At 40.7% G+C, this 13,908-nt stretch overlaps 2 protein-coding genes across 6 annotated transcripts in view; one reads left to right on the top strand and one right to left on the bottom strand.

The window, feature by feature from the left end:
- Positions 1-367: 367 nt before the first annotated feature.
- Positions 368-3,127, top strand: LOC141762748 (glucagon-1-like). Its single transcript, XM_074626795.1, has 6 exons — positions 368-654; positions 746-852; positions 1,590-1,736; positions 2,324-2,440; positions 2,879-3,022; positions 3,103-3,127. Exons 2-6 carry the CDS (start codon positions 755-757, stop codon positions 3,125-3,127), a joined length of 531 nt encoding a protein of 176 aa, XP_074482896.1. The 5' UTR covers positions 368-654; positions 746-754.
- Positions 3,128-5,046: 1,919 nt separating this feature from the next.
- Positions 5,047-13,908, bottom strand: part of LOC141762746 (sodium-driven chloride bicarbonate exchanger-like) — a 39,368-nt gene continuing 30,506 nt past the window's right edge. For 4 of the 5 annotated variants that reach the window (XM_074626792.1, XM_074626791.1, XM_074626790.1 and 1 more), the window contains 14 exons: positions 13,527-13,660; positions 13,182-13,427; positions 11,976-12,081; positions 11,221-11,382; positions 9,876-9,989; positions 9,471-9,632; positions 9,133-9,384; positions 8,969-9,037; positions 8,710-8,883; positions 8,501-8,623; positions 8,352-8,416; positions 8,080-8,193; positions 7,723-7,760; positions 5,048-6,706 (listed from right to left, as the gene is read on the bottom strand). In XM_074626792.1, the coding sequence (XP_074482893.1) occupies positions 7,748-7,760; positions 8,080-8,193; positions 8,352-8,416; positions 8,501-8,623; positions 8,710-8,883; positions 8,969-9,037; positions 9,133-9,384; positions 9,471-9,632; positions 9,876-9,989; positions 11,221-11,382; positions 11,976-12,081; positions 13,182-13,427; positions 13,527-13,660 (1,734 nt within the window). In that variant the 3' untranslated portion in view covers positions 5,048-6,706; positions 7,723-7,747. Of the gene's footprint in view, positions 6,707-7,722; positions 7,761-8,079; positions 8,194-8,351; positions 8,417-8,500; positions 8,624-8,709; positions 8,884-8,968; positions 9,038-9,132; positions 9,385-9,470; positions 9,633-9,875; positions 9,990-11,220; positions 11,383-11,975; positions 12,082-13,181; positions 13,428-13,526; positions 13,661-13,908 lie in introns of all 5 variants that reach the window. The other variant, XM_074626794.1, reaches the window with a different exon arrangement.

A 13,908-nucleotide genomic window follows, 5' to 3' on the forward strand; every position in this document is an offset into this window, starting at 1 on the left:
CCTCCATGGTTCAAAAATTCATGATAGAAAGAGTCATAATCGACCTTGTTTACAGTTCAAGGTGTCCTTTCCTTCGCCCAATGTCAGCCGGGACCGGCTCCAGCCCCCCCGCCACCTTGAATAGGATAAGCGGTTACAGATAATGGATGGATGGATCAGTCTTTATTGAACAATGTCCCTTGTAAAAATAGAGATAACTGCCACTGATGCAAAACAATTGTCAATATTCCCCATCTTTTAAATTTGATCGGAAAGAACCCACAAATACTGACTCACCGTCCAGATATGACAGCACACATATCGCTTCCCATCATGATGACACAGTAGCACATTAAAGCATCTTCCCTACTTTCTGTTTAACAGGATGAGCTGCGCTTGTTTGATCTTGACACCTAAGTACCAGCTGGCATCACGCATGAACGGCGTCTTTCCTTTCTGGACAAATGCTCGGCTTGTTGATTCGGCCGATGTGACGGGGCCCGTGTGTCTAATGGGTTGAGAGTAACAGGTGGAGTGGTAAAATTGGCCCACCTGAGCAGACCCATCATCCTCGTCCTATTACAGTATATAAAGTAAGAGAGGAGGGTTAGAGACAGACACCAGGAACAAGCAGAGGAACTAACAGCACCGTTCTTTGGAGAGAAAGAAGACAAGGTGAGTTTTGTTGCAATGGTGAAACCACTTTAGCTTTCTGATCCGATATGCAAGCTCTTTCTGTGTGTGTGTGTGTGATGTTCTGTGGTAGGTTATAACCATGATGAGCATCCAATCCCTGGCTGGTATCCTTCTGGTCCTCGGCTTAGTCCAGAGCAGCTGGCAGGTTCCTCTGCAGGAGGCTGCTGACAGCTCAAGGTACAGAAATCACATCTAAACGGATGAGGTTATGTCTTTGTCTAAGGACCGCAGGTTTCACTACTTGTTTACTGTGTCTAAATCGGACTGAATCACAAGAAAAATTGTGGGTAATTTTGGGTTACAATCCAAATGGCAACATTCATAAGATTAGAAGTTACTCAAACTGAAATTTTGTTACTACAATGACCCCAAAATAGTATGTCGAAAAAGTAATAAAACAGTCATAGTATATCATGTCAAAAAAGTAATAAAAAGTCACAGTATATTATGTTGTAAAAGTAAAAAAACTAAAAATTCATGGTATAGTATGTTGAAAAATGTCATAAATGGTCATAGTATAGTGTGTTAAAAAAAGTCATAAAAAGTTACAGTATAGTATGTTGTCAAAGTATTAAAAAAAAGGCATAGTATAGTACGTTGAAAACAGTGATACAAAAAAAGTCATAGTATAGTGTGTCCAAAAAAAGACATAAAAAGTCATAGTATAGTATGTTAAAAAACAATTTGGAAGTCTGTTGTTGAGAAAAGAACAAATTGTAGCAAAGAGTAAAAGATATAATTTAAATTTGATGCTGTTTTACACCTGTGGTGATGTTTGGAAGATAGAGATGCTGCATTTTATTACCCCAAATTAATATACTACATGTGATTCATCTGCATCATCTATCATTCCGTATATTCATATTGGATTGGTGTGAACTCAAAGTGATTGTGTTCTCCCTCCTGCGCTGCAGCTTCGATGCAGACGACACATCAGTGGACGAGCTGTCAAACATGAAGAGACACTCGGAGGGAACTTTCTCCAACGACTACAGCAGATACCTGGAGGAAAGGAAGGCGCAGGACTTCGTTCGGTGGCTGATGAACAACAAGAGGAGCGGGTCAGTGTGGGATCAATTTGGAAAAGTGATCATACGAATCTCTATTGTAAAAAGCTTTGACTTGTTTAAACTTAAATAATGAAACACTGGTTATATTCAAGCTCAGGATGTTATGATGTGGTGGAGTTTTTACAGCAATGTATAAGTAAAAGTCCTGCATTCAATATGTTAAACAAGTACAGAAGTGTTATCAGCTAAATATACTCAACCATAGGGGTATCAACCTAGGGGTCGGGCCCCTCCAAAGGGTCACAAGATAAATCTGAGAGGTCATGAGATGATTAATAAGAGAGGAAAGAAGAAAGTTCTGCTACACAAATATATATTAATTAATCTCGTTAACTTTGACAGACGTTATTTTCACATTTTCGCGTTGGCTACCGTCGTTCTCCTACATGTTTGGAACATGGGAGTAAGGTGGTTGCAATCTGCAACCGCACCACTAAATGCCGCCAAATCCTACACAGCGCACCTTTAATGTAAAATCTTGATCTGAAAAGTAATCATTCAGATAAATGTTAAAATGAAAATGTAAATGTAAAATTTTAAAATAATATCAAATATCTCCCTCACTGTGTGTTTTTCAGTGCTGACGAAAAGCGCCACGCCGACGGGACCTTCACCAGCGACGTCAGCTCCTACCTCAAGGACCAGGCAATCAAAGACTTTGTCAACAGGCTCAAGTCTGGACAAGTCAGAAGAGAGTAGGCTGCCTCTTCCTCCTTCTCCTCCTCCTCCTCCTCCTCCTCCTCCTACAGTACCAAAACCCCCTATCGGCCTGTGTCTGATTCCAGCGTGACCAGAGAGACAGAGAGAAAGAGCTAATCAACTGCTTCTTGTGCCACCTTTTTTTCCTTTCTTTGCTTTGTTTTCTTGATGTTCCTTGTGGTTGTGCAAAAAATAAATCACCTGAACTTTTTGCACTGCGTTGATTGATGATTGTGTAAAATGATTATTTGTGACACAAAAGCGGACAATGAAGAAATCACGGGATGATCAGAGCAACACATTCTTAGAAATAACAACAATAAAATGATGATTTTCTGATGAATAATGGCCAAAAATTGGAGCTCCAATGGTAGGTTTCCACATCGACCCTTAATGGGCAGCGTTTCACATTGTGCGCCTGTGTACATATTCAGATCTGAAACGGAATGGCGAGGTGAGGCGTTCAGCAGGAGACATGTAGATGGGAGCTTCACCAGCGATGTGAACAAGGTGCTGGACTCCATGGCTGCCAAGGAATATTTACTCTGGGTCATGACCTCCAAGCCTTCAGGGGAGAGGTAAAAAAAGTCAGTCACATGATTTGATAATTGCCGGAAATTCTAGGCTTGGCGTGATTGTGATTTTCTCTCTTTTGCAGCAAGAAAAGACAAGAGGACCAATGATACTCTCCTCAAGGACTCCCTCTGTGTGCCGCACACAAAGCCATATACAGGAGGAATAGAAAGTCATACTGTTGTAATGCCAACACTATCTTGTTTACTTGCTGTATGTGATGCAAAGATACAAAAACTACGACTCTTCCGTATGGTGCACCAGAGAGAAGGAATGAAATCGAGGGCGTATTTTTTCTACAAATTTAAATTATTTTCTATATTTTTAAAAACAAGAACACAAAAAGTGAAATCTCAGGTAGGCTTATATATAGAAAACACACGTAGTGTTAGTTGGTATTCATTACATGTTATTAATCCGCTCTGCAAAAATAAAGTTTTTCATCGTGTCTTTCTGGCATTATTTTTAGATGGGCATAATAGCCCTTACCAAAACGAAGTTTATTCAAGTGTGCTATTAGTATACTTCTTTTAAACTTAAAAGAAGATAGTATACTTTCAGTTTACTTTTTATGTACTAGGTAGAGATATACTTAACAAAAGTATACTTAAGTATACTTGGCTCATACTGACAAGTTTACAGAAAAGTCTAAGTATACTTGGCTCATACTGACAAGTACACAGACTAAGTCTTAGTATACTTGGCTTATACTGACAAACAAACAGCTTAGTCTTAGTATACTTGGCTCATACTGACAAGTACACAGACTAAGTCTTAGTATACTTGGCTTATACTGACAAGTATACAGAAAAGTCTAAGTATACTTGGCTTATACTGACAGGTATTCAGATAAGTCTAAGTATACTTGGCTCATACTGACAAGTATACAGAAAAGTCTAAGTATACTTGGCTCATACTGACAAGTACACAGACAAAGTCTAAGTATACTTGGCTTATACTGACAAGTATATAAAAAAGTCTTAGTATACTTGGCTCATACTGACAAGCATACAGAAAAGTCTAAGTATACTTGGCTTATACTGACAAGTATACAGAAAACTCTTAGTATACTTGGCTTGTACTGACAAGTATATCGAAAACTCTAAGTATACTTGGCTTGTACTGACAAGTACACAGACAAAGTCTAAGTATACTTGGCTCATACTGACAAGTACACAGACAAAGTCTAAGTATACTTGGCTTATACTGACAGGTATTCAGATAAGTCTAAGTATACTTGGCTCATACTGACAAGTATACAGAAAAGTCTAAGTATACTTGGCTCATACTGACAAGTACACAGACAAAGTCTAAGTATACTTGGCTTATACTGACAAGTATATAAAAAAGTCTTAGTATACTTGGCTCATACTGACAAGCATACAGAAAAGTCTAAGTATACTTGGCTTATACTGACAAGTATACAGAAAACTCTTAGTATACTTGGCTTGTACTGACAAGTATATCGAAAACTCTAAGTATACTTGGCTTGTACTGACAAGTACACAGACAAAGTCTAAGTATACTTGGCTCATACTGACAAGTACACAGACAAAGTCTAAGTATACTTGGCTCATACTGACAAACATACAGATAAGTCCAAGTATACTTTGCTTATACTGATGTCTCCCACAATTCATGGGATCAGAATAAGGGAAAGCCACACAACACAATTCAAAACAGGCCTGCAGGAAGTGCAACAGTCTTTACAGATTCCTCCCACTATTCCTGATGTATGCAGTCATTTTAAATTAGGATCGTGGTCTTTCTGGGAGCATCAACAGCAGCATCACGGGTCAGAGATACAGTCACCTCCTGTAGCTCTGCCATACGAAGGATAGAGAAGCTCCAGCCTGCGGCTGCAGAGTGCTCTTTGCCCTCCTATCTCCGTATAAAGACATGGAGCTCCTGAGGTCAAAGTTGTATAGAATAACTCTGGGGCAGTACATATACCATATGTCTCACTAGCTGACCTCTGACCTCCCTGTGGACAAGTATAGGGATCAATAAAGCACCACATGATTTCAGTTTCTTTAAGATCTTTATTTATGCTCTCACTCACTCGCGCTCTCATTCTCATGAAACAAATCACAATAGAACAACAGATCTGAACTGATGGTTTTCTATACAGGTGACTTAAATTATTAAACAGAAAGTGTACAGCTATCACTACCAAATTTAAGGCAGAATTCCACACACAGGTGGTCAAAATATTTGATATTGATATAATTCTGACCCCTTATTAGTTTCTCTAATCAACTAAGAACCATCAACTGGACAATGGGAAAAAGAACATCTACAACAAAAACCTGCCTTCAACACTGACTTCATGTTAGTTATATATTAGTAACATTGTACATGAATAAAATATACTATGTATTATACATTGTTAAGACTCTTTACCGTTTATTACATGTTGCCCTTCCCAGAAAAAAGGTAGTCTATTATTGCATCTCTAGAAGTAACCATGGTCCTGCAGCGAGACAGTCAAGTCGCCGTCATGCAGGTGTTTTTCTTTTTTAAAAACAATTAGCTTCAGATGCTAACACATTGAGGGTCATTTGGAGAGGAGATCACATGTCCATGGATGACACTTACTGACAAGATGACAAAGAGTATGCAGATGGAAAACATAGAGCTTTCTGTACAGTCACCCTAGTTCAGCATTTGCAAATTCGAAGTGTTTTTAAAAAGCCAAGGCCAAGTAGCTAGAGGTACTGAAAGTTCCCGAACTATGCTGAAATGCTAGCTTGAAAAATGTTTTCCAATAAGCTGCCCCTGAAGTATACTGTCCTCAAAAGAATAGTTTATTTCGGTTAATATTATTCCCTTTTCTTGCCGAGACTTTGATGAGAAGACCGATACCTCTCTCAAATGCGAGAGTGGTGTCAATCTTCTCGTCTAACAGAGAGCAAATAAGTGGTCACATAATGTCAAACTATTCCTTTAACTTGTTTTCAGGGAATGCTTTATTGGAGGAGAGACATTTATTTGTAAAATAGCGATGGAGTGATATGAGCTGTCACTGTCACAAAAACATTTAGATATACAGAATATATAAAATGTATATTTAATACTTTCAAAAAAATCACTAGATTCGCTATAGCCAACTCTTTTTAGATACCAGTGAAATAGATTAGTATTGGCAAATCTCTACTTTTTAAGTTTTCTATTGTGAGGCGCATCGAGTCAATAGCGGCATTAATTACCGCACAAACATTTGCAGTTTGCTGTGGCAGGTTTTGAAAAGGACAACTCGCAACTGTTGTTGTTGGAAAAATATAAAAACATACAAAATACAAATAAAGTTTAAAAATTGTTTAAAATGTTTTACCTAATTGGCCCGTTGACGCAGCATCTAGTGTGTGTCACATAATTCTGGCCTCCTTCTGTTGCTGGTATCACCAAACATTGATATACATAGAAAAAGAACGTGTCTCGGTTCCTCGCGTTAATACTGTTTCTAACAAATTCTTTGTTTTACACAACTTGCACACAGACTTACATGACAAAAACACAGTGTAGCACAGTACAAAGGTGGTTGAGTGTGGCACGGTACAGTTTTTTTAGTTTTTTGATCTACTGATTGACAGCACAGTGGCACCGCCAGTATGTGTCATCACAAACTTGTCTCCCTGTCCAAGCTCTTCTCATGCCTCCGGCGCTTGTGTCGCTTTTCGCCGCCAGAACTGCACAAATAAAAAAAGAAATATTCAACCAAGCAAAATATTAAATAGAGAAAAAACAGATGTATTGGTGTTCATTTTCAAATTCAAGACACAAGTGCAGATGCAATTAATCAATCAATCAATCAATCCAGATCACAAAGCGTGCAAATATGTCTTATGAAGCTTAAAGGGGCAGTTCAGCCCAAAATCCCAAAATACATCTTTTTCTTCTTACCTCTAGTGCTATTTATCAATTTTGGTGTGAGTTGCCGAGTGTTGGAGATATCCAAGATGGCAACGGCCAAATACCAACATTGTGATGGTTAAAAAAAAACGATATGGTGACAGTAAAAACTAAGATGGTGACGGCCAAAAATCAAGATGGTGACGGCCAAAAATCAACATGACGACGACCAAAAACCAAGAAGGGGACAGCCAATATGCAACATGGCGACGGCCAAAAACCAAGATGCTGATGGCCAAAAACCAACATGGCGACGGCCAAAAACCAAGATGGTGACGGCCAAAAACCAAGATGGTGACGGCCAAAAACCAAGATGGCGATGGCCAAAACCCAACATGATGACGGCCAAAAAAAAACATAGTGACGGCCGAAAACCAAGATGGCGACGGCCAAAAACCAACATGGCGATGGCCAAAAACTACAGGTAAGAGGAAAAATACGTATTTTGAAATTGGGGGGTGAACCGTCCCTTTAATATTAGTTTGCCCTAACACTTCAATATCTTGTGACATTGAAATATACAATACTCCGGAGTGAAATATAGCGCTTCGAACAACTTTTACAACATGCGAAGGACATCATAAAATGTGTCCTTGAAGTAACATGCACACATGCTGTATTGTCAATCCACCAACATCCATCTCTCTATGTATTTATTGAGTCAACTCCCATCACCAAATCATAACTTACAGCGCAGACCAACACCGTTTTCATCATGCGACAATCAACAGTCATTAGCAGTAAACAGAAGACACAGAAGACTCCATGCCGACAGGTACTGGGAACAACTTACCTTTGGGGTATCAGCTTCTGAGAGGTTAGGAAGGGGAGCTTAAGGGGGATGGAATGAAAGAGGCAGGTAGGAGACACGATGTTAGTTTACTCTGTGGGAAATCTGTGAGGGCAGGGCTGCTCTTAGATAAACCATTTTTATCCAAACATACTCGGTTTCCTGTAAAAATACAAAGTAAATGTTCCATAACATTTCGATAATAAACACCTGCCACTGCGGGCTAAACACCCCAGAGACACTCTTTACCCCTTGAAATTGACATTTCTTGACCCTGTGAAAAACACATTGGAATCAGTAATGCAGCATGATGTATCAGAGATCTAGATATGTGAGAGTAATGTAGATAAGGAGGCTAACCTTTTAGCGCTTGGTTCCTTCTTCGTGCTCTCGCTAGGGTTGACGCTCTTCCACACGCTCCCGAAAGATCCTTTGGACATTTCGTCAGTGATGTTCACTGTGGCTGGGTCACTCCTTGAAAAACACACGCAGAAGGACAAACATTATTATTTCACTTTTTTAGCAACTCTGCTGCTCATGTTAACGCAGTTTTGGAAAAGGAGGAGTGAGCGGAGGGCTACTCATTTGGTTGCAATCTGCAAGACACCTGATTAAAGATCAAAATGACTTACTTAAAGTGTCCCTCGAGTGGCACTTGTACAATGCCTTCTTCCTCTGCAATAATACTGTGCTCCTCCTGAAGAAAGAGACAAAAGAGAGAATCTGAAACACTGCAGGGATGGCAGCTTTGTGTCGTCTATTTTGAAGTCTATTACTGCACCTCTTCTGCTGCATCCTCCAGTTTCTTCTTCTTCCACTCTGGCATCAGGTCATCCAGCCAGCTCAGCTCCCTCTTGGTGAAGATGAAGTCCAGCAGCTTACGGATGAACACCAGGGCTAAGACCTGAGCGCAAACACACAGATATCAACCAATCATAATGCATTATAAGCACGCAAGTATACATGGATACACAAATAAGCTCCGGTTACCATCATGGGGAAGACAATGGCGTAATTGGAGGTCTTGATGACCCAAAGCAGGATCAAGCAGCTGAGTTGGACGATGGTGAAGAGGTGCACCTTCCTCAGCGGGACGTGGCGAAGGTAGATGAAGTCTGGCTGGTGTTTGGCCGGCATGCTGAACAGCTTCAGGCGGTCAAAGAACTGCACAGATGCAAACATTCAAGTATTCATCCTGCATCTTTTCTCCATTCCAATAAAATACCAGCGGGCAGAATTACGAGCTCACCTGAATGCCTCTGAGTGAGGAAGCCCCCATGTACAGAAAGACTCCGTACAGCACAGGCATGGGGATGAACTGGAGACAGACACATACATATTCAGGATCAGGACTAAAACTATGAGTACAATTATTTTTCCTATATATATATATATATATATATATATATTTACCTTTAGCACAGAAGTCATGAAGACGGAGCAGCCCATCAGGGTGAAGATCATGAGGCCGGTGAAGCGCTGCTCCCGGATGCCCAGGAACTTGGGCTGCTCTCCGGGGGCCGAGCACTCCGACTCCAGCTTCAGGCTGTTCACGTGGGAGATGGAGAGCACGGTGGCCGCCACGAACCACGGCAGGCCCATCACCGAGCACACGCCCAGCATCACCCCCACCACGAACAGGTCCAGGTGGTAGCCGCAGCCTTTCTGCAGGGGGACGGACAAGGGCGGTTGTTAAAGTTTCATTTTGTGTTGATTTGTGGACAAGAATGTTCTGACTTTAAATGGCATACCTTTAGTTTGTGCTCCTTCCTGTTGATGATGACGGCGGTGATCTGCTGATCCATGAAGATGAGGATGGTGCAGAGCAGAGCAGGGAGGAAGGTGATGATGGTGGTCCACCAGGGGTTGGGCCCCACAGGGTTTATGAGCCAGCCACGGTCATCTCTGGTTGGCTGGGGAGAGTGAAGAGAAAGGTAGAAATGAGAAAAAGAGTGTGATAATATGTAGAGAATATACAAGCCTCCTTAGCTGAGACGCATAGCAACAGGAAAGAAACTTAAACTTCGTCCTTTGTTCAACTATTTATGGACAGAATTATGTCAAATCTAGATGACGTTCTTATTGTGCAGATTTCCAGATCTAAAGTAAAAGATACCAAATCAATAATGCATGCAGTAGCTTTCATGTGGACTCACTTTGAACTTGCTGGGGACCTGTAATTTAGGTGAGGGGATTCCCAGGGCGTAATCTACAAGAACCATAGTGAGGATGGTGATGAAGACAGCAAAGTCACTGATGATGGCCCGCACCTGGAGGGAACAAAGAGACACACTTCAGACAACATCGACATATTTAAGTGCTGGATCAAAAAACAAACTGAAGGAAGAAGTCAGACAAAAATCTGCACATTGTACTGACAGCTCCAAGATAATCTTATCCTACAGATTGTAATATGAATAGATTTGTCTCTCTGTTGATGCAGCCCCATTTTTTATTCTCCTAATTCATTCATTTATTGTTTATTCGTCCACAGGTTAATGCACAACTCGTTCCAAAACTTAACCCACACAACAGGGTCGTCAGGGCCGGTTTAAGACATAGGTCATATAGGCGGTCACCTAGGGCGCCACCTTCTGGGGGGCGCTAGTCGCCCTCTATAAAAAAAAAAAAAATTAAATAAATTAAAAATTAAAAATTAAAAAATTGAAATTAAAAATTAAAAATTAAATATTAGTTATTAAATTAAATTAAATTAAATTAAATTAAATTAAATTAAATTAAATTAAATTAAATTAGATTAAATTAAATTAAATTAAAAATATTGAGGCAACAAATGAACGAATATAGAAAGAAAGAAAGGAATGCACTTTTTCACCCCTGTAACTGTAATATTAGGGACCAATTGTTTATTTATATTATAATAAATACAGTTATTTATGAAAATATACATCTGAATTTTTATCTTAAAACCATTGTGATGTCTGATGTGTGTTGCGGTTTACGGGGCTAGGGTTCCGGTTCCGGGGGGTTGAACCCTAAGATTTGGAACGTAGACTGACTCTCAATCGAGTAATGAGTGTGTTTGTGTCTATATATGTCTTGTTCTACTTAAAGATGTTTATTTGTCAAGACCTCTGTCAGATTGAAATATTGCTCTGTTAAATTAAATCTACTGGGAGCTATCATAAAAAAAATTCTGTTGCAGTTCTTTTGACATCTAAATATGTTTCCACAGCCAGACTACAGTGTAGTATTAATCACCACAAAGTGGCGCTGCTGTTCTATAGATTAATGTACCAGCATCACGCCACACATTAGATCATGAGTGTCATCCCAATGATAAATCATAGAAATTGCACACATAGAACGGCCACACAGACTGCAGGGTTGTTGCCGTGACATAAAACAACCAATAGATGGCAGCAAAATGACACCGACAGACAAAGCCATGGTTTCTAAACCAACTTCAGTCCCATGACAACATGAGAAGTAAATGGAAAAAAAGAACGTAAGAAGTGTCTGATGCAGTGTGATCCGCACCTTGGTGGGGAAGTAGCGGCTCGTCTTGAACTCCTTGAGGAAGGCGGACATGAAGACGGTGGAGAAGAAGAGGACCACGCACCAGAAGAGCACGTCGGGGATGTAGGGGCCGTGGGGGCCGCAGGCGGTGCCCTCGAACTCGCCGTGAAACAACTCGCACTCCTACTGGCACCAGAGGACACGGTGGTGATGATGATGATGATGATGATGGTGATGGCAATAAAGATGATTAGAATGGAGAGAATGGAGATAATGGCGATGATGGGTGTCGGCGTCAGTTTTCTGAACAATCTGATACACGATCTATGCTTTAAATATCTATATAGTACATGATTCATCCATTAGCATACAATCCCTCTCGTGCCTCTCGTGTGTAGGCAGCACGCCATCGCCGGCGTGACTTATTTGCGAGAGAATCCTCTCTTCACACTTTGTCTCCACGCTCATTCTGCACGGCTAAACCCTGTGAAATCCTGCCCACATGCTCTTAATCCCCGCCTAGACTTATGACACTTCTTGAAGTGTGGGGGCACAACACGGTGCCAGACACTGTAAGAAATATCCACAACTCTCTTTCTAGGGTATTCGAAGGCTGGGTTTGCAACTTTGTTAGCCTCTTCTTTCCTGGATCACACTTTGACCGCTATTTCCTGACAGTTTTAGGAAGGACTCAAGGCCAGGAACTATCCTTATTCTATGTAACGTATTTACAACTATTGTGCTAGAATTCGGTCCAAATGTCAAGGGTTCCTTACCTTGACCTCCAGCATGGTCCAGTTGACCTGGGAGGACGTGATGTTGCTCTCCTCCCAGTACCGCAGAGTCTCGTTGCTGGGGTTAATGGGCTCCACACACGCACACCTACAGAGGATAGTTGTATTCAGTTTATTTGAAATACTTATAAGAGAGCAAGGTGAATATACAAATTGCAAAATAAAAATATATTCTATATTAGCTAGGCAGGTATAATGCAAATGTGTTACTTGGTGACATCAACACGTTACGGAAGAAAAGGCAAATAGGTCCTCTTAAAAATACCATGGCAATAAGATCAACCACTGCCTTTTAGGGGGTTAATCGTACAAAGATAGATAACACAAAGATGTTCACTGTACAAAGATATATGACACAAAGATGTTCACTGTAAAAAGATAGATGACACAAAGTGAATATATTTGTGTCATATATCTTTGTGTCATCAGCATCCCATGCTGACCCACTAGCAGAAACCCACAGAAGGAGCTCTTGGCTCGACACAGCCACTAGCCAGCTTATGTGGCGGGATAATGCACGATGCTCCTGACACACACTCAACATGGGATTATTCACCATAAAGCAAAACCCATTACGGGAAAAACTGGACAGTGTTTGTCTACTATACGGCTGCACCATCTGTCGTTCGATGACGCGGCAAAACACTGGAGCACGTGTGAGTAAATGTGCTAAGATGGGTACGCTGTGTAGCTATGCAACACAATGACAACAACACAGAATGCTTCAATATTGTGCTCGTGGGGGGGGGGGATAAATAACTGAATTGATATTAATAATAATAATAATAATAATAATAATAATAATAATAATAACAATCCAAATTAAGTGGATCAGAATAAAATAAAATAAATTAAAATAAATACATAAATAATAATTTGAAGAATAAATAATGTATTGAAAAATAAATAAATAAAAATAAATAAGGTAAAAAAAAAAAATAAGGTTCATTACAGATGAACATCGGAGATAGAGATATCCTCTAGAAGTGTAAGTCAGACTGAATCTAAAAATATATGTATCATGTTTGTGTGTTCAGATTTGACTGAGTTATTGTTCCAAGAAGGAAGGACCCCCTTTAACTTTCTGACAACCTCTATAAGATGTCAGAAAAAAGTGAAAAATGCCAGAATACATCTTCAAATTACTTGTTGTACTTGTCAAAGCAACACTTCCAAAAGAGCACTTACGAGTACTGTGTGAGCTGCTGAAGGTTGTTGTTCTTATTGATGGGGTAGTGCACCCCCAGGTGGAGCAGCTTCTCCAGAGCCTCATAGATGAAGATGATGCAGATCAGAGAGGCGAACGCTTCCTCGGTGAAGCGCGTGATGTAACAGACGAGCGAGCTGGCGTCCGTGGCCACCAGCAGCAGACAGAGGAAGGCCGTCCACAGGCCGATACACGCCCTCAGGGAGAGGTAGGAGAGGTCGTACTCCCTGGGAGAGACAGGACACACGCATACATAAGTAGACATGGCATCCCCGCTCAAGCAGAAACACACAATTTGTACTGACAAGAAAAAGAAGATAACCTACTTGCAGAACTTGAAGAGGATTTTCTCAAAGACAAGAACAGGCCCAGTGCTGCCCAGGATGGTGAGGGGCTGACCGGCGAAAATAGAGTAGGCTATTCCCGTCATGGACGCCCCAAACAGGGACTCAATGGCACTCTGGGAACACAGGAGATAATGCTGTGATTCAACCAATCACTCAGTTAAACACTGTGCTTAAACACAGCGGGGCTTTGAGCTAAATGTTACCGCTAGCGTGGCAGCATGCTTCTGGGTTTAGTTCCAAAAGTAAGAAAACTTAATTTACATTTGTATAATTGCAACTTCACACAGCAAGTAGTTTCAAGGTGCCTTTGAGCAAGACGTGTCAACCGTTTGATGCAGGGGACTGTTGAAAAAGAGCCATG

Source organism: Sebastes fasciatus, chromosome 24 (assembly GCF_043250625.1).
Source record: "Sebastes fasciatus isolate fSebFas1 chromosome 24, fSebFas1.pri, whole genome shotgun sequence".
NCBI classification, from domain to species: Eukaryota; Metazoa; Chordata; class Actinopteri; order Perciformes; family Sebastidae; genus Sebastes; species Sebastes fasciatus.

Coding starts and splice junctions, on each gene's coding strand:
- LOC141762748 (XM_074626795.1), top strand. CDS start 755: ATGATGAGCATCCAATCCCTGGCTGGTATCCTTCTGGTCCTCGGCTTA. Junction 2,441..2,878: donor TCTGGACAAGTCAGAAGAGA/GTAGGCTGCCTC, acceptor GTACATATTCAG/ATCTGAAACGGAATGGCGAG. Junction 3,023..3,102: donor TCCAAGCCTTCAGGGGAGAG/GTAAAAAAAGTC, acceptor TCTCTTTTGCAG/CAAGAAAAGACAAGAGGACC.